Source organism: Halyomorpha halys, unplaced genomic scaffold (assembly GCF_000696795.3).
Source record: "Halyomorpha halys isolate HHAL.00 unplaced genomic scaffold, Hhal_1.1 Scaffold128.1, whole genome shotgun sequence".
Taxonomy (NCBI): domain Eukaryota; kingdom Metazoa; phylum Arthropoda; class Insecta; order Hemiptera; family Pentatomidae; genus Halyomorpha; species Halyomorpha halys.
This window is the reverse complement of record NW_027110898.1, coordinates 999,312-1,026,136: the sequence shown is the minus strand read 5'-3', so window position 1 is coordinate 1,026,136 and position 26,825 is coordinate 999,312. Positions and strand designations below refer to the sequence as shown.

General features: G+C 28.9%; 1 protein-coding gene across 6 annotated transcripts in view; it reads right to left on the bottom strand.

Annotated features, from left to right (window-relative positions):
- The window catches only part of LOC106678192 (atrial natriuretic peptide receptor 1), a 1,188,520-nt gene that overhangs the window by 303,778 nt on the left and 857,917 nt on the right, over nucleotides 1–26,825 (bottom strand). For all 6 annotated transcript variants that reach the window (XM_067048967.1, XM_067048969.1, XM_067048970.1 and 3 more), the window contains 4 exons: nucleotides 21,991–22,117; nucleotides 20,423–20,500; nucleotides 4,637–4,714; nucleotides 2,011–2,187 (listed from right to left, as the gene is read on the bottom strand). In XM_067048967.1, coding sequence (XP_066905068.1) covers nucleotides 2,011–2,187; nucleotides 4,637–4,714; nucleotides 20,423–20,500; nucleotides 21,991–22,117 — 460 coding nt within the window. The remainder of the gene's footprint in view (nucleotides 1–2,010; nucleotides 2,188–4,636; nucleotides 4,715–20,422; nucleotides 20,501–21,990; nucleotides 22,118–26,825) is intronic.

The window sequence follows — 26,825 nt, the reverse complement described above, 5'->3', positions numbered from 1 at the left end:
ACTTAAATAGGATGTACAATCAGTAAATGCATACAAAAAAAAAATATTATTTTTTTTATTTTAACCTACATCAGATAAAGACGGCATTACGGCCATCTTCAGATCTACTTCGAGTCTAGACCTGAAAAAGACCTCAATTCTCAGGTCAAATTATGGTCTATAATTAAAACAAAATAATTATTTCATTATAACGTAGGATTAACTGTTCTCCTACGTGTAATTATTTATTAATAATTAAAACTAGCAATTAAAGTATAATCGTCTTCTTAGGAGTTTGGTTTCTAGACAACTTTATATCCCTAAAGTATTTTTGCTTGATGAATGAGGTGGCTTGAATAATGAAGCACAATACTGTTATACTTCTTAACTCCAACAAGTTCAAATTAGTTTAAAAGTGTATTTTATTTATATACAATAACGCATATTTATGAGTTCATACTCATTAAAATGACAATTTTACAGCATTAGAAACAAAATAACTAAGAGATCTAGAGTAATCTCATAATGCCAACAGGGAGTTACTCTGGCCTTTAGTTCCAACGATTGCTGCTAGATAGAAGCACCGCCACTTTATTTGATGGTCAAAGAAGGATGTAGCCCTTCGTCTAGAAATAGGTCGAAGTAGCCTAGATGTACTAATCAACAACCTGAGATTTAATCTTAGAGATTAAAAAATGAATTAATTTTTTTAATTGCAAAATATTTTTATTCGCTCAACTATCTATATTATATTCATAAATTATAATGAAAGAGGTTTAAGCAAGATTTACTTCTGTTTATATTTCTTTCTTCCTTTAATTTTATTTGTTATTTTGAATATTTGGTGCAATACGGGAACAACTCCAATCTTTTAAACTTCCTCCTATGTTCTTAGGAGAATTATAGAGATTATTTTTTTTAATCTACCTTCTAAATTGGAAAAAATGATACTAAATATCATAAAAGTGTTCTAACTAGTACCAAGGTTTTAGTTCAATTGCTCAAGTATCAAGAAAAATATAGATATAAACAGTAAAAAGTTTTTTCTGATAAAATCGATTTAAAATGTAATAAAAATACATTGCTTACAATATATTATTTTAAAATCCTATTAATAAAAAAAATGCAACATGTATAACCTCCTCTAATCCAGGACAAACATCACAAATAAGAATTGGGTCATTGCCATCACTTTCAACTTTTATTTTTTTATTCTTCTAGTAGATAGCTAGAACATAAGGATACGAATTAAAAACACGAGAGACAATGAGGGATTTCATAAAGTATTTTCCAGGAAAAATGAGTCAGTAATTAAAACCATAAAAGGTAAAAATAAATAACATGACAAGTTGGGTTAGTTTATTTTTCGATACATCAAAGGATATAGTTTTGTATTGCTCTTGTATTTTTCTGCTTTTCCGTCATTTCGAAAATCGTATTATTCTTATTCAATCATAATCCACATGAAAATTAAACAATAACAAAGTATAAAAATAGTGTAAGATTTTTTTACTAAATAATTAAAAAACACTATCCAAATTATAGTCTCAAAACATTTATTTCATTTACACGTCCAACGTTTCGGCCAATCCGGCCATCTTCAGGGACAATCTTAATTTACTATGAGACATATTATTTAACTATTTTAAAAAAACTCCATACAGGCTATTCTGCCCAGGTCAAAACTTTATATCTAATATGTCAAAAATACATTAAAATCACAGTCAAATTCTTTATCTTTTACCACTCTTTATACACTTTTATTATTATTAATACGTTGGACGTGTAAATGAAATAAATGTTTTGAGACTATAATTTGGATAGTGTTTTTTAATTATTTATTAAAAAAATTTACCAGTCTCAAGAAAGAAATTTAAAGATTATAAATAAATAGTGTAAGATTATAAAAGCATCATGAGTTACCCTTTTTTTTTTATTTACGTTATTAATAATTTGTAATTGTTGAATTCATTACTTCTGTTTTTGTAGTTATTAATTCATAAAATTAGTTTTAACGATGTTTTTAAATACCTTGACAATGTCATGCATGAGGCTGTATCTGAACATCCAATCTAGTTTTATTTGCTCGTTCTCCAGAATGTCCTGGAGAGAACCTTTTGGACAATACTCTGTCAGCAGACAGCAGTTGGGAGGGTCTATACAGGCCCCGTAGAACCTCACCAAGTGGTCGTGGTGGAGATCTTTCATCTGCAACATTACCAAAGAGAATAAATATAATGGTTACGGAAAAAGAAAAAGAAGAAAAAAACTACGAAAATGAATATATTTGTGATTAAACCAAAACCAAATTATTTGTTTGATCAATATAGCAATGTCCAGGAAAAAACACACTTACTACTTTCCACACGGTCGATTTTCAAATGCATTTATGATAGCTCTCAACAACCCAAAACAATTGCTGACTACACCGTCTTCTGCACAACCATGTTTAAAAAATCTTTTTTATAGGATTTTTTTTAATTTAATTAATCCTGTGATGTTTAAAATCATTTTAAATTAAAAAAGTTTAAATTACTTCGAGCTCTTTTTGCTAAGAAAATAAAGTTAGAAGCTTTAAAGGAAATCTCTTAACATAAAAGAGATTTAAAGCCATCAAAAGTTTCACTATCATGTTTCCCTAAAGCACCTGTTACAAAATTAAGTATTCTTTGAAAAATAGACGAAAAAACGAACATTAAAAGATTGATTAAAGCATTCGTTTGAATAAGAGGGAAGGAAATTATTTACAGTAACGGGTTATGTTCTTGTTAGTTATACATCGTTTTTGTTATGGCTTTCTTATGTTTCGTTAAAAAGGATCGTAAATGACACAGATTTTTTAAAGAAAACAATGATATGTTACTAAAATTCACGTATAATCACAAGATATCTTGATATTATAGATTTATACAAGATATCACAAGGATAATCCATATCAAAAAGTAACACAAATCATTACAAATATAAAAATGCGTACTGATATTATAATTAAGTATTTCCTTTATCTGGTTTATTTCATTTTTTTTTATAATTAGAATAGAAAGATCTCCTTCTAAAATGTTTAACTTTGGTGCTATACGGACTTATCACTGACGAGGGGCGGGTTCAGTGAAATATTAGATAACGGCCCCATTACCGTTTTAAATTACAATTTAAAAATATATTTAAAAGTTTTAAAAATAGGTATATTTTGTACAATTTCTTACTATTATTATTACTCATCTATTATATAATATATACACTTTTTTTACGTTGAATAGGAAAAAAATACGATGAATTTTATTAAATTATGAGATTTTAATAGTCATAGGCAACGAGAAATTAAAAAAAAAATGGAGCTTCGTAACAAATTAAGCTTAAAGTTTTCTAAGTAAATAACAAGTTCACATTAGTTTGATCGTCCAAACAAATTTTTTCAATAATATTTTTTTTAAGCTAAAAAATCATGAAATTATCACAAACTTCCTAGAGAACTCAAGCGATCAAAACGATTTTGAAATACACCAAAAATGCCAATCGCTCTCTACCAGGTCAATCTGAATTTGAGATAAAAGATAATGTTTTTATGACTGTTTATTGGCTTTTTAATGTCTTCAGACCCTAAAAATATTTAATTTGAGGCTATCAACAGAATAACGGAAAACCATTTTATGCAATGGTACCAAAAATTATGAGAAATTGAGGTTACAAGTAATCTGAAAATATATTCACTCTCACTGGTAAATGAGAACAAATTAATTTTTTTTTTGTTAAACTTTTATATAAGGTTTTCTTAGAGTTAAATCTTAAAATTTTGTTATTTATTTTTTTACTAATTTTATTTTCTGTATTTTTTTAAATTTAACTTTCAAAAAATAATCAAAGCTTTTAATATAATCTTTTATAATAATTGCATATAACAGAATAATCCTAATAATGATTTTTAAGGGAGATGAAATCAGTGTGTCAAGAGTAAGTTTTATTTTGAGACAATTGAAAATATGTATAGTTGGTATCACTACCACTAATTTTGACTAATTCCGATAGAAACATTGTTTTGCATTTCCCGAGACATTTTTTTTTTTATACAATGTTCTATCAAACACTGGTGGAGAGCAGTAAAGCATGTGAATTTGATTTGAACGCGACCTTTGAATTATTATAAAACAATCTATGCAGCAGTAACATCATATTATGTTTTGCCTATTAACACACCAATAGGGTCTGATTAGTTTTAATCGAAAATTACAATTTTTATTTTCAGCTTCGTAGAATTATTACTGGAATATTATTAAGCTTAATTAAAAATAGTTACACTGAGACAACACTATTATATGATATAAGATAAAAGAATAAAAGAAAAAAATAAGAAAAAGCTTAAAAAAAAGAAGAGAAATCGTAGATTTGTATTGCCTATAAATCCAGGCAATATATCTGAATCTGGATGGTTTTCTCTTCTACACAACCTGCTGACATATGTCATATATATATACCGTGATGGAGTCATAATTTATCTCATGTTTAATATTTCTTTATAAAATAAAGATCCTCTTATAAAATAACAATACACCATTGCTGTCAATGTTTAGTGATTAAGTTATATTTGTTAATGTATCGATAAACAAGTTAAGACATACTTTTTATTTTTTTTTTATATTTATACTTTATATTTACTTACTCTCTTAAGTTCAAGAAGAAATCCTCGATGTAGATCAATCCTATTTTTATTAATAGTCTTGATGGCAACTTTGTTTCCCTGGAACAAAAAAATAAATCATCTATAATGGAAAAACTTTATTAAAATACAAAGTTGTGCCGCCCAACTTCATTGGATTGGTTATCACACAGCATACTTATTTTAGTCCAATCATACACTAGTTTTAATCTTACAATAAATAAACCTAGAGAAGTATATAATAATATAACAATAATTATAAACATTAGCAATATAAAACATTAAAAGATGACTTTTTTTTCTTCTTTTTTCCCCTTTTTCTTTTTCATGATTTTTTCCCTCCTTTTCTATCCTTCACCCTTTCTCTCTTTTTTTCTTTTCCTTTTCATATTTCGGCTTCAACCCAATGTGTCTTTGAGAGAATTATGGATAAAATAGTGGTAGAGATATGTGAAAATATATAAAAGAAATTTAAATAACAATTTTAAATTTAAAAAAATCGACAAACAATAATAAAATTAATTAATTGTAGTATAATAATAATAATTTTATTTATACCAAGTTAAGGTAATAAGTACATTTAGTATTTATAATCCTACTGATTTCTCAGAATCTGATGGTAAGATAACGAAAGAAAAATAAAACATTTAACAGAGTATTTACAACCAATTCCATCACTGGGAAGTTTCTCCACAAATTTGTATATTATTATGACTTTAATAATCACATTTACTTTAATTTTTAGCTTAGATAAGATTGTAAATTTCTTTTCAAGACTTCATTGTGGGATTGTGTTCGAAAATGGCTCAAAATCTGCCAAATTTGACTAATTTCAATAATTTAATTTTGATGAAACTTACAGGAGTCGGACGAGTAGGAGCCAGTTGGTCCCTATCAATTTTATCAAATAATATTTTGCCTTTTGATAACTTGAAGCAATACTTTAAAAACAGTTCATTTGACGCTTTGGTGGAAATTTGTGATTACAAGCATATAAATGCTTTAATATTAACTACACCAAATTCCATAAATAAACTATTCAAACATTAAGTTTATGTTTAAATTCGTTTTTCCTCAATTATCTAACAGAAATGGTGGGTAATACATATTCACCTACTGGGTAGACATTTTGTCTATAAAACTCATTTTACATATGATAGTAATATAATAATGTATTTAAATTTAATTTTGTAAATTAACAATATTTTCATCGATGATAAATATAACTATTTATTTCTACGGAAAAATTAATAGTTGAAAATAGCTTATCAAAATATAATATTTTATTTTTAATAATAAAAAAAAATTAATATTCTTGAAGTTTAAGTTTACAAGATTTAAAATAACCTAATTTGAAGTCATTAAACCTCCGTAAGATAAAAAGCAATGATTATAACAATAAAATAATCTGTGAAACTTTAAACGTAGATACTTAAAAAGTTCCTAATCCCAATTATTGGAGAGTTAGGGTTTTATTACAGTCATCAAGTAAGTCTTAAGTTCCTGTACTTCCATCGATGATTGTAGGATCACCTTACAACTAAGTGAAGCTTTTGATGCAAGAGCCGAACAGAGTTCAGTCTCAGGTTAAAAAACAAGTTAATTAGGCAAGTTCTATCTTAATTTAAAAAATGATTTAGGAATGAATTATCAAAATAATAATTAAATAAATTCATCTGCAGTTTTACTTTCTCTTTCCTATATATGATATAAGGATTTTTTTTAGAAAATCTGCGCTTAAAGTCCTTCTAATTATGTTTATTTGAAATAATTAATCGTGTAATACATTCTTATAAGTAGTGAAAACAGATGAATCCAAATAATGAAAGGATTTGATAATTAGCTTAAGGAGACAAGAGGAAAAGTATTTATTTAGTTTTATAAAATAAATTTCTGAAAATAACATAATAATAATAAACGTAGTAAAACTATTAATTTTTAAAATAGACTGACAACATAACTACAAACACACACATTGACCACTTACAATTCACAATACACCCATTGAAACTCTTTTTAGAAATTTTTCACGATCGTAATATAACCTCCCACACTATACTTCATAAATATGTTATGGAAAGTAAGAAGTTTAAAAGATAATACGTATGATGTTTATTTTATGACGCTATAAAGAAAGTTTTCCTACACTGGATGGGAACAGATATGCTAAAATTACAGTGTCTCAGTTATAAGTGAGTCACATTTTCTCGCCCACACCATGCGTACATATCTCGCGCTACTTAACATTTGTCAGCACCTAAACCTTAAATCGCTATTTTGACTATGGATAATTAGAGGGATCGAATCAACAGAGGTTTATATTAAACAAAATGTGTCATAAGATAGCAAATCATGAATTTATCAATGTTCCAAATGTTTAGTAATATTTACATCATAATATTAATATTTTCCAATTAAGTGTAACTAATTGAATTCCAACTTCACAAAGTATGACTAGCCCAGATTCCACGAATTACAAGTCATGTTTTTAGTTTTATTTATATCTACGTATACAATATACAACGTATATTTGTGTCCACTGGTCATGCAACTTGAATAATACAAAGCACCTAAACCTTAAATCGTTATCTTGACTATGGATAATTAGAGGGATCGAATCAACAGAGGTATATATTTAACAAAATGTATCATAAGATAGCAGATCATGAATTTATCAAGGTTCCAAATGTTTAGTAATACTTATATTATAATATTAATATTTTCCAATTAAATGTAACTAATTGAATTCTAACTTCACAAAGTAGGACTAATCCAGATTCCACGAATTACAAGTCATGTTTTTAGTTTTATTTATATCTACGTATACAAGTTGCATGACCAGTGGACACAAATTATTTAAAAAGCATACCGCAACCAAGGGGTCCGTATTGAGGTATTCCACAACTTCACTCCCACTCTTTCCCTATACTCTCTCATTTTTACAATAATCATTCAAATAGTATTTTTATTACCCTTTCTAAGTATGACTAAAACGTGTCTAAATAAGCCTTTTGATTGCTGAATGATAACTTGAATTTTATTTAATGACAAAATTAAAACACAGGCAGTGTTCATCCCTGTTCGAGGCCAAATGTAAGGGGAATTACCTCCTATTATAATAATTTAAAAAAGGAGGAGTGATATGGCTCAGCGAGTAAGGTAATGTACTACTAACTCCAAGGACTTGAATTCGAATCCAGCTATGACAGATAATTATTTATTTTACTAGTTTAGCAGTGAGCCCTACGGGATCCATCCAGCCTCATAAAGCTTTAACAGGGGAAAATTCTTGATCATAAACAAATCAGCTCCTTGCAAAACAGTTGTTCAAGTAATAGTACATCCTTACAAAGCATTCAATCCCTGACCCTTCATGGATTGTAGCGCTATTTATTTTCACTTTTTTTTAATCTATTAATTAAAATTATTATTTTCATTTGATGGGAAATAACTGCTTGAACTGCTTTCCCGTGAATTTATGGAAATATGACGGCAAAATATAAATCAAATTTACAGAATTATAATTAAAAATTTACGGGGAACATTTCTCTACCAGATCGGCCTGCTGTGCCTTACATGGTTAATATTACAGTTTTTGATACAATTGATTATGAGGGAGACTATAGTCTCGTGCAAAAGACATCCTGACTATATAAAAAGTTATAAATAATAAAATAAAAAAAAGATAAAATAAATAATTAAGAAAAGAGAAAAAGGAAAGTTATAACAAAAACAACAATATTGGTAGATTTAATTAAATAAACAAATTGCCTTCTAATGGGGAAAAACGTGAATAAAGTTAATTAGAGAAAAAGACGAAGAAAAAAAACATAAATTGGAAGTAATTCCAATAATAGAATTAATAAATATAAAATTTATGACAGGATGTCCTACAGCTACCTAGGCTTCTGTCTTTAGGATGAGGTTGGATTTCTCAAGTCTTAAGTCACACATCGTTTTTTTTTTATGTAGCCTTCTCTTGATTCCATTTTTTATTTTCTATGCAATGGCTACTTCTTACAAACCATGCCCCTCTGTGATTCTTAAGACTTTATTTTGAAATGATTATAATTTTTTCCTTTTCGTAAAGGACTCCCCAGACTCCACAGCTTAATATCACTAGTGGCTTGAGTATTGTTAAAAAAATAAAAATAGTAGTTTCTGGTTTTAATTTGGAATTTCTATTTACGATATGATATAGCATTGCTAACCTTGTGTAGGTTTGAGTTAGTTAAATGTTGATAAGATAATTCCTGGTAAGGCGGCCATCGAGGTGAATTTCTAGATATAACACTGATTCACTGGTAGGGTTCCATTGCACTTTTTTACCTTAGAGGATTAGTTCCGCTAGGTCTGATGGGCACTTGAGAGCAAAACTTTTAAAGTACATTTTTTAATGTTTATACTAATCATTCATTTAGTGAAGTATTGTTCTAGATCATTAAGGTGACTTTACAAAGTAGTTCTAGCTATTATTATGTCATTGTGCTGAGAGAACACTCCTGTATCGTCAGCAAACATAGCTATGGAAGTATGTGAGGACTGGACGATGTCGTGAGTAGTGTGTTTCATTTTCGAATTAGTTTATTATAAATTCCGATATTCTTGCCAATTAGTTTGAAGTGGAATAATTGTACTGAAAAGCAAATGGAAAATTCAGAATAATTTCGATGCACTGAAAAAAGAATGAAGATGTTTTTTTTTTATAACTGATTCCAGTATTTTTCTTTGCTGCTGATTTGTTTAGCATTTTTTCCAGTTTATGTATTACTATGAGCTCGGTTTTCTTCCACGTATCGAGAAATATCCAGTGCGCAGGCAACTGTTTAAAATTGACGAGATAAAAACGAAAGCTTTTCTTGGTAACATTTTAATAGCTCTGACTGGGATCAAATTATAAAGAGGGATTTATTTTATTTTAAGCCTTTTAATTAGTTCTTGGACTTCTTTTAAGGTTGTGAATTCAGGTGGGAGCTGAACTGTTGCGAAGGGAGATTTAAATATCCGTCAATTTTGTCATTAAGTTAAGTAAGAACTTTACATTTAATATCATAAAACGCGGGAAATATTTTCAATGACTATTTTTTTTTTAACAAAAACCTTCATGGAATATAAAACTAGTCTGAATTTTATAAATTACATTTTACCTACCAAAGAGAGAAATAAAGTAATTAAATTAATGGATACAAGAAAAAAAATTCGTTTATATATTTATAAATGGAAGTCTCATTCATTTAATTATAGGGAAGGGATGTAACCTTTTAGACTAATACATACACAACCAAAAACGATCGTATCTGGACGGTTGCGAATTTAAAAAGAGCCAGTACAAATTCAATTTCTTCTCAGAAAATATATCAAACCCAATAAAATTTTATTTGATATTATTCCAGCTCTCCATGAAATGGTAAGAGCTCAGTTTATAAACAACATTTAATACACATTATCTTTTTTATAGAAAAATTTATCTTGAGCTATTTTCGAATTCACTAATTAATGGTTCAACCATTGAACCACAGTATTTGTGGTTTTTGGCTCGAATGAAGCGTAGATTAAACTGTTGGAGTAACAAAAAACGAAAATACAATATCCAGTAGAGATAATTAAGGAAATAAGGAATATTTAACAAAGTAAACGAATGCTAATGGTACTAAACGAAGGAAACACAAAGGTAGAAAATATCAGCTAAAAATAGAACCTTAAGTCAGACCTTTGAGTAAACGGAAAATTCTCACCCAACATAAAATGAGAAGCAACTCTACTAACAAGGTCTTGAAATGTTAAGTCAGAGTAAACAAGAAAATCATTTTTATTTTCCCTCTACTGATTTCTTCTTATTTTTTAATTGAAGAAACTTCTTCCACTTTCTAACAGGGTAATTTAATAGAATATTAAATTTATTTCTAAATATGCTCTAACTATGATTTTCCAAAATTATTTAAAAATGAATCATTACAAAAAAATCAAAGAGTAAAATAAAAGGTATTAAAAAGGACGTCAAACCCTGTGGTACTCCTCCCATAAATGTCGTGAAGAGGAGATCATACTGACTAGGCTTAGAATATGTCACACGTGGCTCACTCACTCCTGTCTTATCTCTAAGCAAACACCTTTGAAATGTAAACATTGTAGCAATAATTTGACAATCAGTCAAGTCTTCCAGGAACGTCGTACCTCAATAGCTTAGGATAAAACACGGATATTTAAAAAAACTTTTAGAGAAAATGATAAAACAATAAAATTGGTGTTTTAGTTTTTAAAATCAAAAAGATTTACGGTAAAAAATATAACATTGAACGAACGAAAAACAATTAAAAATTACCAAACAAACCTAAGTAAAATTAAATTTGAAATCAAAGCCATTGATGACCAGTGATGTCTGGCGCCATTAAACTAAACCAAACAAACAAAAACAAAATCAAGTTCAACCTTAGTGATTCCCCCACTACAACACTTTTGGTACCAGTAGCAAAACGGCGGAACATCTATATATCATAGAGTGATTATAGCGGTTTTGCAACATTTCAAAAGAATTTTAAAAAATAATCCTAAGAATGATTAATTAATTAAAAATAGTGTAACGATTTAAATATATCTTTATGAAAAAAGTATTCAAAACATATTATCTTTGCCAGCATAATATATTCTTTATTACATATTATGTTGATATTTTTTAGATCAATAAAACCGTTTTAGTGTAGTTTTAAAGATTTTTTTTGTTTTGTTATTTTACAGTATATGAAGAAAGAGACAAACAGGGAAATATTTAAGGGCAAAAACATAAACGATACAGAAAATTCAGAGAACACCATTACCATAAAATGACTGAGTTTAAAATTTCTTCATACTCTGTAATAATCTAAATGTTTCTGAAATAAAAAAAATTATAAATGTTTAATAAATTATAAATAGGATGTATTAAAAATCTCGTTAAATTAGCATTCAAAATAAAAATCAGAATGACATGAAATTTATTATAACAAATCTATGATTAAAAAATCTATAAATATTCCTAATAATTAATATCTAGGCTGGTTTTATGTAATTGAAGCCGATATTTTTTTAATCAATTTGTTTTTATGTAAAATATACCAAAGTAGACCCATTGTAATTTTGTTAAATGGTATAGAAGATTAGTACCTATCAACTAAATGTCTGCCTGTTTAACAGTAATTGGTGCGTTGCACTGTTCAAATATTGGTCTAAGGTAAACCAGTGATCAGCTGTCAGCGGGTGAGTCGTGTTTGTCAATCCAGTCATTATCACTTGTTGTCATCCATTGTTCTTAACAGCGATGTTTTTTTTTTAATTGAAAAAATAATTTAAGTGAAAATTATCACAATTAAGACAGGAAAAAGCGTATAAAGTGATTTTTTTAAATTACAGTTATGGCTATTTACAGAAAATAAAAATTAATAAATAAAGAAGATTATTGTTATTAGAAGAGAAAACAATAATAAATAATGTCATAAATTGGACTATCTTTAATGCGTTTAGCTATACTTTTCACCAATGAAATAATATAAAAAGGGAAACAAATTATTTATAAGAATTTAACTATTCACCTTGACTTCAAAACAGAAACAAAAGATAAAATTCGCATCCCTAAGGGAAGATCTAAAAAAAAAAAAAAAAGGCAACTGGAATAGTGATGTCCATAAGATGGATGAAGACGGAGAACACAAGATGTTCATGGGCCCATTCGCAACCTGAAGGTGATATAGTGCTTCGGACCAATCACAGAAACTGGATCGGCCCGTGGAAAGGTAAGAAGTGGATCAGAGGTGAACCCCGATCAAAGATAACGTAAAGAAAATAGGCTAAAAAATAAATTGAGAAAACGAGGAGATGGAAGACTATATACTAGAAAATAAATAAAAGAAGTTTACATATAAAATGTCCTAGAAAATTTATGTCTTTTAATAGACAATTTGAGAAACTAGGTGCTGTCATTAAAATCAAATACATTTATATCTATTATTTTAAATCTATTAATAAAGATGATTAAATGTTTTTATCAAAAATATTCTTTCAATTACAGTCAATTATCAAATTCAATAAATATCTAATAAGAAAATATTACAGTTTTAAAAATTAACACCTACCAGTACTTTAAGAAGTCAGATTCGTGACCATTTTATTTGTTCTGAATTTTTTTCCCCAGCCAGACTCGTTATATTCAGGTTAGAATTTACATAGCGAGTCGGGCTCGTTGAAGCACGTGAAGTTAACCCCTTCACGAGTTTTCTCAGTACGCATGAAAGTAGAGACGGTTGTGCTATGTATTGTATCTATCATCATATGTGTCTTTGTCTGAACATCTAGGTGCTCTTAAGTACCTGACCCTTGTAACAGAAATATGATTGACACATGTAAACGCACCTTATCACAGACCTGGTAAAGGGTCCAAGATGGGTTAGGGATCGAGAAGGACAAATCCATTAGAGAAAAAGGTATCGGTAGGCAAGTAAATTTAGTTTATTCCAACCACTCGTCTCTCTTTGTGACTTATCCTTCGTGGAAGTAGTTAATGAGAGCCAATGAGAAATAAGGGTGACACCCCCTAACAACCTAGTGGGGAAGGTTTGGACTGAAAGGAGGAGGTGGAGGAACTTGGACTGGGTATGGCTAATCGAATCTGGAACTTCACAGCTGAGACGTCACTACACACCACGATATGCAACACCCACCCAGCGATACATATCTGAATCGTTACTCAATTACGTATTCATTTATAATGTAACAATATTTTATGACAAACTATCTATCTGGATCATTTCATTGTAATCATTTTATTATATTATTTTCATCATAGATCCAATAAATGTAAATAAAAACTTTGTTCTTTAGAGTAGTTTTGAAGATCATACTACTCAATATCACTCGCTAATATATTATGTAATGGTAATGGTAAAAATATTATATAATGTTGTATAATCGGTAAACATGTTATTCCTTTGGAATGGTTATTCAATAATAATAGTTTATAGGACTCAAATAATTTTGAATAATTGCCTTCAGTAATTATCCCGGCATCTCAATTCAAAACAGTATGTAGCTGTAGTAAACAAATGCTTCACCGAAATTTCCCGCATTGCATGGTATGATAATTTAAAAAAGTGCATAAGTCTCGCTACTGTAAGGCACTGAATTTAAAAATAATCTGAATTAAAAAGGTGATCTGGTAACGCTTTGGTTTTAACAGTGGCGTCGAGAAGTGCAGAAAGCAATAGATAGATTTATAATGAAAGGAATATGGTCCGGGTGCCGTCAAGAAAAACTCAAATAGTAGAAATATACTATTTTAATGAGCCAACGTTTCGCCCCACGTTGCAGGGCTTCTTCAGGGCTATTTTGACGGCAGTCAAAACTAAAATGCTTATTGATTGACCGTGTGTAAAGATGAAAGGAATGTGGTCCTGGTGCGGTCAAGAAAAACTCAAATAGTAGAAATATACTATTTTAATGAGCCAACGTTTCGCCCCACGTTGCAGGGCTTCTTCAGGGCTGATAGATTTATGATATATGATAGATTTATAACTTAGAACACAAACAATCTAGGATAGTCGATAAAGTTATATGTTTCTTTTCTTTTGGTATTGTTTAAAAAAGGAATAAAAAAAAAATGACAATTATGTGTATTTGATTTCTAAAATATCTATTGGTATGGCTACCTGCAATGAATTTGGACAAAAATATCGCTCAAACAAATCTAAAACCAAATCCTTTGTTCTCGTAGAGAGTTAATTAAGCTGACCTCGTGAGAAGACAATCCAAGCGCAGTGAAAGGAACCAACAAAGCTAAAGGAAGACAGGATCCGGATCGACAAACAGTAGGGTTTCGAGAGAATAATGGATCCACTCAGAGAGAGTGTTTCAAAAGCCTATTCATTGTAACAATATAAATATACTTGGAACAAGTATAAATGATAATGAGTGGGATCGGGAAAGAAACTAAACGTAGGTGAACTCTACCAATATAGACATAGTTTCACTACTATAAAAACTCAAGCAGATTTACCTGCATCAGTGTTTGCCAGATTCAAAAACTACATAGAAACTTTCCAATTACTCATCGGTCGTTCACATCAATGCATCAGTAAAAACTTATAAGGAAATTGGTTTAAATAAAATAATTTGTATTAAAGTTAATTCTCAAACACTCTTTGTTGATAAAATGCCCAACATTTGATCAAACAGGCCTTCCCAAAGGATAATCTTAAATAAAAATTTACATTTCACATTCAATAATTAAAACCTTTTAGTAGGCTAGTCTCCCTAGGTCAATACATTTAGTTAATCAACCTATATTATTATTTTGCCATTAAATTTTTAATTTTTGAATTACAGATTAACTTAACCATATTATCACACAATATTTTTTATCCTTCATGATAAGTGAGTGATAATGTTAAGTTTATCAGCAATTAAAAGTTTTAAAATTTAACGGAAAAATAAGTAAATAGGTTGATTTGACTAAATTTATTGACGAGGGCAGAATTGCCAGCAAACAGAGTTTGTACGAGACCGGTTTTTTTATTCAGTTAAAAAAAATTATATCTACACAATCCTAACATTCTTTATTAATTATTTCTAATGCCTATCGTTTCAGCCAGGTTGGCTATAATCAAGATACAGCATTTATTACTAATCTATCATTAATAGGGTTTTTAGTTATCAGAAAACATAATTTGTAAAATTAATTTTAAATCAAACATGAGAAATTTGATTCAACGTTAAAGATATTTTAAGTAAAATTAATTCGTGAATGATATCTCCAAATTATAGATTAATATTTATAATTAAATTTAATAGGATTTTTAATAGAGATTAGTCTAAAATATAGTTTTGAAATGAATTGTCATTAGACCTGATTTTGAATTAGGTCAAATAATTTTGTTGCTGATTAGTCAGTAATAGTAGTGTAACATAATTTGCAAATAAATCAATTTATATAAAATAATAAGTGAGAAATATATGTAATTAATCAGTAATTAATTAATTATTATGATTCTCCTATTGTTTTGTTGTTTTATAGGTTAATTCAGACTATATTTTATCAAACCTGGCAGAATAGCCTGCAAATATTTAATATTCAGCGTAATGCTGGGAAATCAGAGTTAAGATATGCTAATTTATAATTATATATTGAGATAAATAATAACTATTATTAATTAAATAGATTGTCCTTGACGATGTCCAGGCTGGTGGAGACGTTTGACATTTTAAATAATTAATAAAGAATGTTGAAACTATATGGATATTGTTTATTTTAATTGTAAAATTATTTTATTTGTCCTGTGTTTTTAATAACTTATTTTTTATATTTTATTTAATGGACTCTTATAGATGGGAGTTAGTTATTGTTAAAAGTCTTTGCTTTCTGTTTTAGAATATTTTTTTTTTTTTTTTTTGTGGGATAATAAAAACAAAAATATTACTGTAAAATTACGTATTCTCTTCTTTGTTTTCTTGTTTATTTTAACAAGAGACGTAAAATTTCAATTTTCTATTATGAGTCAGGTTACTTATGAATGGAAGGTAGGATGTTTTCTTTCAAATGAAATATAGCATTGATATGAATACACGATATATTGTACATACGGTATCTTGTATCTGGTATCTGGTACAAACATCTGAATTCCTTTTACTCGAGATGATCAGAAAAGCCCTTTAAATGTGTTTCCGTCGGCCGCAGATCCGCAAAAATGTCAGATCCCACACGGCCTTTATATTCCACGAACCTTTGTCAAAGCAAATGGATGCTACCAGGCTCACTGCTACAAGAGTCTGTTGAAAAAAAAAAAAAGGAAAAAGGGCTCCAAGAAGCTACGTCATGCGATGAAAAAAAGGGAAAGTATAATCTATAGGAAAACGTCCGACCTATTGTTTTAAGATATTAAGGCCAGTGAGAGAAAAGAATTCCTTTCTCTTTCGAGACCCCTGAAGTTTCCTGGTGGAAAAATTTATAAGCTTCAAAACAAAAAAAATAATAAGAATTTTTTGTTAATAACATTTTAAAACTCTAATAATGTGTTTTAAAACAATGACGCTCAAGTACTTAAATATAAAACCACAAAATACTTGAAAAGTATACGTGAGTGGCGAGAAGCCGTTAAAAACCTTGCAAGAGTTCAAAAACCAAATTTATTTACTTCTCTCCCTTCCCAACCAAATGAAGAACCGTGTATTTTAGTCGCTAAGTATATTATATATCACTTATTTTACTAAATAAAACAATGATTTTATTATATTGCGACTAGAAATTACGGAATAAAAAAAAAATATATATATCTGTTAGTACAAAAGTACAACCGATTCCTCACCGTTTCTTTTTTATACACAGTCCCTTACTTTATTTTCTTAAAATTTCTTTTTCTATAAATTCGCCTTATTTTCAGCAGATTGGCATCTATCGGTTAGATAAATGCCTATATTTCAAGATGAATAAGCTGTTTGAGAAAAAATAATAACTGGTCTATTTCTAAAACATATGTGTATACAGGATATTATATTTTAAGATCGTTAAGTGAAACAAAGAGGACTAAATTAACTAAAATTTATGCTAGGCCGTTTTTACACCAATCCTCAACTTTTCTTCTACTGTAGGCAACAGCGAACGGGCTTTCTTCGATATATGGACATTTCTAGAAAATGGATGTGTATTTCCCACATGTGTATTTTCATGGTAATACATGTTTTAAAGACTAGAGTAGTTGAAAACTCCATGTGATTTAATATTAGTCTATTTTGTTTTTATTTAGATATTTAATTAAATTGATATACGGGAATGTGTGATGTGCTAAAAATTAAAACTATAACTAGAAAAGACTAGCTGTGTATAAAATAAATAAAAATTTTTTATTTATATTCAAATAGAAAAATCTAAATTCAACTGTGTGAGAACGTCAAAGTTGGCACTCAAATTTGGAAAAAAAGTGATCAAATGTTTAACAATATTTGTTTTGTAACTTAATTAAACAACAATTTGATTTTCAAAATATTGAATAATGGTCCACGGACTGAAACTATAAATCAAAGAAAAGTTGCGTGTAATAGTACTGTTTCGGGTAAAATACTTCTTCTAATTTATCTTATTTCATCCATCAGAGAACATATACACCAATGAAATGTTAGTATGTGAAGATTTGTAGACCATCTTGAGCAAGTGATTTACCAAAATTAACTTTGAGGCCACAATGACTGACCGTTCGCATTCTCGTGTCAGAAGCGGTACCGATTCGAATTCAGCCTGGGAAGGTTGACTTTTATTACGTGAGTGACCCTTGGAATATATCTTGACCTTCCCACTCTGCCTAGAATAGGTTGTTAGCTTACAGGACTATATATCTTTCCCATCCTAAGTGGGTGGACATAAGCAAGAACGTAAAATCTCCTTTCAAAACCCCCTCTAAAAAAATTTTATAATTAGTCTAAGTACATCGGATATCAACCACTTTGTAAAACTAAGCATTTTTCCATGAAACCGCTGAACTAATTAAGTTTTACATTTTCTTAATATAAAAAATCATCAATCTGTTTTCATTGAAATATTTAATCAAAGTTAATTGATGATTAATTAGTGAAGATGAGACATATTAATGAGGCTTTGTGAGATGAGACACGAACGCAAGGTCTAGTGTAAGCTAAGTACGTGATCTAGCGACGATGGGACCTTGAAGGCGGAATATACTGTCTCATTAAATAACGTCACATTGATTGGCACCGTAACAATCTTCTAGAGAACTCAAATGTGACGTAGATAATATAAAAAAACAATACTAAGAAGTAACGTTTTAAAGGATGTAACTATATGTAGAAATGACTCTTGCATCGAATTTTTGATATGTAGAGACTGAATTTACGGAAAGTGAAAACTGAGAATCATGAAGAAATGTTTTAAAATTTGTAAAGTTGTATATAAAACATTTAAACCCTGCAGAATTCAAGTTAATTATTCAATTTACAATATTAATACATGGAACGCTAACATTGGTTTAAAGAAAATAAACTCACTAAATAATCACTACTAATAAGACAGAGCAGTGAAAAATGAAACATCCATTAACCACTACAAACTCAGATGGACTTATAAAAGGCAGGAGGTAAAGTGGGAAACCAAGTTTAAAACAGTGGCAATGAACGTTTTTAAAAAATAATAATGCTCAGTTTAAAAGGCGCCTCAGAGAGGCTAAGTGTCTTTTATTTTCAATTATTAAATAAGTCGATTTTGACATTAAACAATAACATTGCGGTGTATAAGATGGGCATGTAAAGTTGTAGGGCTTAGTAACGAGCGGATCCCTAATATGTTGATAAACACTGAATCAACAGGTAAACCCACGAGGGGTAGACTGTACATAGAAGGGAGGGTTTGCGTTAACACTGATTTAGCAGGTTTTGGTTTGGAGGGGCATTACTGGAAAGATGTATACAGAAAAAGATTGGTGGTATCGGCATCGAACCATCGGGTTCATTAAGCCTTCATTATTATTATTATTATTTATTATTAACATAAAACAATATTTCACATACCGAGTTTTAATAGTTATATGGCATTGAAGAGCTATTCTGTGGTACATTCCACTGTTGGATTTTTTTAACCTAATTTTCATGAGGTATACAGAATTGTTTATGATACAAAATTCTGAAAAACAGTACTATTTCAGAATTTAAAATTAACGTTCCCTACATTAAAGACTCGAGGCCCACATAAAGCGAGTTTCTTTATAGCTCTCATAAAGTTCATCAAATATTTTCTCATGTCTTTGAACTCGGAGTACATACGGAGTGTTCTTGTATACAAGTTTACTCCCCTACTTACTATAATTTCCTTAGGGCATATCAATGGCCTGTGGTCTATCATTAGAGAGCATTTTTTTCATATCAAATTATAAGTCATAATGATTTAGCGTCAATTAATAAACCTCTCAGTTCTGATGATGAATTGGTACAGAGAATTAAATTCTAAAACGATTATGTTCTTCAGATTTGTTTAATCTGTCACACCTGCAGCAAACAGGTCGTAGAGAACCTTGAAAATTGGTTACGGATTTTGGTAAATTACAAGTCAAGCTCGCATCGAATTAAAAAAGTGCCAAATACGAATTCACTTTATAATTTGATTAAAATTTAGAATATTTCAACAAAAGTAGTCCATTCCATAGAAAATTTCAGTTTAGGTAGACAAGAACTGGAGGAAGTAAGTAATTTAGTAATAACTTGAAAAGATAAACCACAAACTGGTAGTGTATGATCGGAAGAAAATCACTTCATGATTCCCAAAATTGTTGAGATCAGGAGAGTGATCATGTATTCTGTGATATTGTAACACTCTTCATAAATATATATATATATAGTTAATATGATTTACAAAGATACCTGTTTATACTTTAATTTATAATTCATTCGTTAAACATAAAAACTATTGATAACTAATACATAACAATTGTTGTTATTTTTCAAGTTTATCTAGAATAAAATTTTATCCCATAATATTTTCATGCTTACAACCAGTCCCTTATAATATTAACATTTTTCGTACTACACTTTGAAAAAATCATTTCCTGAAAGTTTTTTCTTTTAACTCTCCATTTTCGGATCTCATCTTCAAGAGCCTCATGTACAGTATCAATCTTTATTTTTCTATTTGTATTAAACAAAGTTTAACAGTGACTAATTCTATGATTAAGAAAAAATTTAATCGTTTAAAAATATCAATAAATACATATTTAAAAAATTGCAAATTTGTAATAAACAAAAAAAAAAATATGACAACAAAATGCTTACCCTATACACAGCGGTGGGGACAAAAACTTGACCTCTTCCGTCACCAAAAAGGCTTACTCCGTCTTCAGAAAACACCGTCTGCAAAAATTATAACAAAAACTAAAATATTATTGCGTGTTTCTGTGTAATATATGCTTATACGCTTATAATAATCTGAGTTTACTGCAATTAAATTATATGTACTGGTATAATAAGAGAAATGAATTGATATTCCAAAAAACGTTTTTCTGGAAATGAAAAATAAGGTAATTTAAAATTTGTTTTAGCTTAGCTTGAAAATATAATATATAAAAAAGAGTTACACAAAATATTTTTAAAAAAATCAAACAATTAGTCTATACAATTTAACATTAATATGTATTTTTTTTCAATTAATTTTTTTCCATTATCCTGAACAGTAACGACAGTAACTAAACAGCTGAGAAAAATAAAAAAATAAATAAACAAATACTTTTAGTAGAATATATAAAAATATATAATTCTAATAATGTGACTATAGTGATCAAGATAAACTTTGAAAATGGCCGTTGGAAAGGGCTGAAAAGTTTCAAAAACTTTATGTATAAAAAAATAAATAATTTTATAATGAATAGTGAGTGGTTTTATAGTGGTAAATCAATCAGTTTGATCGATATTTAATAATGTACATAATATATGTACAACATTAAATGATTTATTTTTCACAAAAAAAAAGTACATATTCATTTTTCATTCTAAAATTCAACTACTTAAGTGGACCATTGGCGGCTTCATTAATAATTTAAAACACTATAAAAATATTATGACCACAAATATTAAATTAAATTAATGAATTATGATTGGTCCAAAGGTCTCAGTTTAGTGCCAGTTACATCCGTTTTCACTCCATACTTCCTCTGTAAAAGATCTTCCTCAGTCCAATGAATTCAATGTATTGTTTTAAGAAAATTAACTTTATCTTTGATAAAATTGTATAATGAGGTTTGGGAACTAAACCTACCATATAAATGATTAAATGTTTTCACATATCGATTAAATACGAGTTGGTAATTTTATTTATTTTTTTACTAACAGTATTTCAGTTCAGGATCAAAAAATAAATAAACCCCCTCGACAAGAAATCAGAAAACAAGTATCACAGATAATGGAAAATCTTCATAAAAATGTTTTATCTAGTATAAAATGATAAGAAGTAGTGGAAGAAATATATTTTTTTTTTCAGGATCCATAAGGCCTTCTTGATCTTTTCTTGCTTCTAAAACTTTTTTCTAGAGACATTACTCTTTTAAGCTTCTCATTCTATAAATATCGATTTCAACTACACCATTAACACTTTCTTAATAAGACAAGACAGCATGAGTTGGAAGTTACCATTATCTTGACCAAATTTTATTGAATTTTATTTTATGATAGTACGGGCTCGCTTTCTCAATGATTTCTTTAACTGGTATTTCAAAAACTTATAACTCCAATTACCAGTTCAAAATTAAATACTAAAATGATATTGAATAAAATATAAAGTTTCAGTTATTGTTAATTAGGTTAAATAAATTAATATGCTTAATATAATTATTAATATTAAAATTTACCAATTGAGATCCTCTTCTAACTAAACTGTACATGGATCCTCTAAATTTTCCAGGTGTTACGTGGACGATTTCGTTAGGATATACTCGCCACGTCATGGAAGCGATTTCTGCTTCTAGCTTGTAATGTCTGGAATAATAAACAAAATGATTAGGTTATAAATAATGTAACATTTTTTTACCAATTATATTATGTAATGATATTAAAAATTACTAAAGCCTATTTCATTTGATGTCATATTTAACTTAATACTAGAATCCGAATTTAGTGTAGTAAATGTTAACCTTGAAATACCAACCATGGGTCAGAAGTGACCTGACTACAACAGTAATTTAGAAGTTTCTTAAGAATTGCAAATTATAACGCGGCTATATACGAGGCTATCCTCCAATAACAGGAGTATGATGAATACGACCGTATTATTTTAAGAACACCTTAATTAAGGTTGCCTTCAAATTTATAGCTTTGTCTACTCTTAACAACTTTATATGATCTATAAGCACTCCTTTACGCTATCCTTTGCTAAGAAAGCAATAGCTCCCTCAGAATTGCAATGAATAAAATAAGTGTTAATAAAACTAAAATATTGTTAAGGGAAGCTAAAGGGGGTGCATTTTAAGGAATCTTTTGTTAAGGTCTATTTTAGAAGTTCATAAATGTGACATTTAGCCTCTGATTAACCTAAAGAACAAATCATTTCTTTGTTTATCACTAATCTTAGATTTATTGTTTACAAATAAATGAGGAAAATAGGCTTGAGTCGATTCTTTAATTTGTTGATTGTACTGATTCATTTATTTTTTGCTGAATAGAAACAATGTAGAAATATTTACATCCAAAAAGCTGAAAGAAATAAATTTCTTAAGGAAATGGGAAGTAAATTAATTATTTTTTTTTTATTTTTGTGTTTTGTTTCCTACATCATGATCATAATCCATCCCTCTCCAGCTCTGCCTGTCTTCTGCAAGGCGCCTTCTGTCATTCCATTGAAGTTTTCTGTCATTCTTCTCTGCAAGTAGTTTTTTACCTGATCTTCCCATTTTATCCTAGGCCGCCCTCTTCCTCTCTTTTCCTCTACTTTGGTTTGGTAGGCCTCGCAAGCTATCCTCCTTGGTTCCATTCGTAGAAGATGTCCCAGCCATCTCAGTCGATTCTCTTCCATCACATCATTGGCCGGCTTAATATTGAAGTTCGACCTGATGGTGGTGTTGCATACTCTGTCTTCTTATTCTTCCCTCAATCTTTCAGAGGATTCTCATTTCTGAAGCTTATATCCTTGATTGATGTTTCTTCGTCAGCGTCCATGATTCTGAAAAAATACGTCAAAATGGGAAGAAATGTCAATCTGAAAACGGCCACTTTTGTTTTCTTTTCCAACTCTCACCTGTTTAGAAAACCTCTCTTAACTATTTTAAACATCCTGCTCGCAACAATGATTCGCTCTAAATCGATATATTCATCTTTATTAAGGTGCGGGCCCAGGTATTTGACGTTTTCTTCTTATTCGAGGATTTTCAGCCATTTATCTTTTTACTACATTTTTTCTTCTACCATTTAGCCACAAAGAATGAATTATTAGCAGTCAAATGTACCAAAATACTGCAACCCTTCAACCACTTATAATCAACAAGATCCAGTTTCAATAAACATAATAAGTGAATAGTAAAGATAACAAGAATAATAAACTGTGTTTAAAGAAAACTAGATATAAATAGATATGAAATTGTCTTGTAGTGACATCATGAACTATAGTTGATTTAGTTTTATAAGAGCATATATACAGATCGCTTAGCTTACGTATTTTATCCAAGGAATAAATAAATGAACTTGATTTTAGAATCGCAAATTACATTTAGAGTCAATAGAGGATTACATAAAAAAGACGGTTTATGAAGTTCCACTCCGAGTTGCCTACAGTTAAAGGAGCAGTGACCTACAACCTGGAAAACCCAACCTCAATCCGAAGACTAAAGCCCAGAGTGCTGCAGGATATTCTGTTATAAATTTTAATAAATATAAAATTAATTAATAGTCACACTACCTCTATTTCACTTATTATTATTTTATTTTCTCGTCCCTTTTTCAAATTAACTTGTTTCTTTTCACTGATAGAGGGCAATTGTTTGCTTTATTGAAGTGTACCAATATCATTGTTTTGTTATTAATTTTACTTTCCTCTTTTATTAAGAAGCATTTTTCTTATCTATTTATTTTATTGTTTTTTTCTTTTAATAACAACATTGTATATAGTTAGGGGTGTCTTTGTACGAGACTATACCCCCATAATCAACTGTTAAAATATATATAACGGTGATATCAATCACGTAAGGCCCACCAGACCGATCTGGTATAAAATAAAATAAATAAATAAAACACTTGATTTTAGAAAAACCACAATACAAAGAGGTTTTGTTGTTCTTGAGAATTGTAATAGGTTAACACCTATAGTGGAATTAGAGTTGTAGAAATATTCGGAATTAAAAAAGTGTAATATGTCCAGAACGAAACTAAATATAGGGTTGTTTTTCTACTAATACTGTTGATTTTCCGCAACAAAGGACCTAATATCATTCTGATAAAATAACAGAAATGTCTATACCTAACACTCTGCCTGGTAGTGACCTATTGTCCAACTATCGTAAAAATGCTCATCAAGAATAAATTTTATAGGCTTGAAAAACGAAGTGTACTTAGAAGTGTAGTTTCGGGGTAATTTACTGATTATTTTTGAAAATAGGGCAAATTTCGTTTCAATACATCGTTCTAGTTTTTACAAGAGAGAACATTATAAACAACAGAAGAAAGTTTAGTTATCATTTGATAAATAAAAAAAAATTTGTTGACCACTGTTATTAATTAATATTATTTAAGAAATAATAATTTGGAGGTAATATATTTTTTATAGAATGGACAAATGTTTAGGAAATAAAGGTACAGGATATGCAAACAAAAATTGTAAAAATAATACTTTAAGAGAACAAAGAATTGTTTTTAAAACACAAATAAAAACATTCAAAGGTTAACTTTTAAGTTATGGGTTTTACTAAAAATCATATATATTTTATTTGTCACTCATTTTCAACGCATGACGGATAAAATATATCATAATCAAAAGATGATTCGTCTTAGATAAAAGAGCTAAATATTCTTCCTTTCTCCGCTTCACAAAAACAAAAAAATACCACACTATGGGACGCTCGAAATCAAAGTTATATTTAGTATAAAGTTGCATTTAACTTATCATAAATTAACTTTATAATTTTTATTAAACGCTTTTATTTTCCTAAACCATTAAGTTAAATAAAAATACAAAATTAAAATAAATATATAATCAACTCTTGTTTTAAAGTTAGTAAGTAGTAATATTAACAAAATTTTAAACGAGAGTATATGTATAAATGCCTGTAGAGGGTATTGTGAAGGAACTCAATTTCGAATAAGAAGGCTTAATACTTTTGTAATCGGCTTTCGAGATTACATCTTGCGGCTCAAAAAACCTTTCCAACAGTTTCGAACTCACGCTTTTACTATGTTATTTTGGTTTTTGTTTTTGGTTGGTGATTCTTTAAAAACTGGCGAAGTGTTAAAAGCGATTTTAATGTTCTTTCAATGCGATAAAGCTTTCGGCTTAAGCTTCTCTGAAGACGCCAGTGATGTTTGCATGATGGAAATTAATGCACTCAGTGGTACGAAATAAAGAGACCGAGGCATAAAGTTCGTCATAAAACATTTATCAGTAGTTGAATAGTGTTCATTGTTCATTTATAAAATTTATATAAACTTATTTTTCATTAAATATAGAAAATTAAAACAAAATAAGTAAGTTAAACTAGTTTTTATTTTATGAGACCGAAATGTGGAAAATATAATTGCTAACAAAATCGAACAGTAAATTGAATTCAGATGGTTGCCAGGGTGATAAGGTCAGAATGGTAATTGAAAACTAACATACAACGTATGTTGAAGTTCCTCTTTTTAGAAAACCTTTGTCCGAATGGATTATTAGTAAATGATTCATTTGATTTTTACAGCTTTAATTTAGAATGTCTAGTCGATTCTAGTTTCAATAGGAATATCAGAGTGAGGTATTTTTTAAGAATAAGAAATATAAATTATAAGAAAAAAATGTTTGCATGCATTTTTTAAAATTCTTTTCATTAGTTTTATCCAAACGTGAATCGTCCAATGTTCATTAGGAACGTAAAAATTAAAAAATCAACAGGAACTTTAGTCACCATCTGACTACCAGGTCCCGTTTATCTGACATCTACCTTCCACCTTACCGAAATGATGTGTTTGTTAAACAATTTTCAACCCGAACTGCATATCACTGGAACTCCATTCCCACTAACATACGTCATGTACCACTTCTACTCATGTACCCTTCCCTCGTTTAAAACCCTCCTATTTAACTACCTTTTACTTCACCTATCTAATCCAATATTATAATAGTACATATGTATTGTAACTAACTTTTTGTTTTGTTTTTTATGTAATTAGGCAGTTAGCTTTTTAATTTTTTTTTTCTTTTCTGTATTTAATATTATTTATATATAATTTTAATATAAGTTCTAACTAAGTGTGTCCACATTGTTTTTTTAACCAATATGTGTTTTGAGCAATTAAAATTAGCTTTGCAATTGATCTAAGGGGACCTAGTATTTTTCTTCTTAGATTTTAATCAAATGTTACTTATCTATAAGAATATGTTTGATTTTTATGTGCATATATTTTATTTTTACATTTTTTTTCTATTTATATTTTAGATTGTATTTTTATCTTATATTTATGTAAGAGGGAAAAAAAAGAAAAGTGAAGCGACGAAAGGTAGAAAATG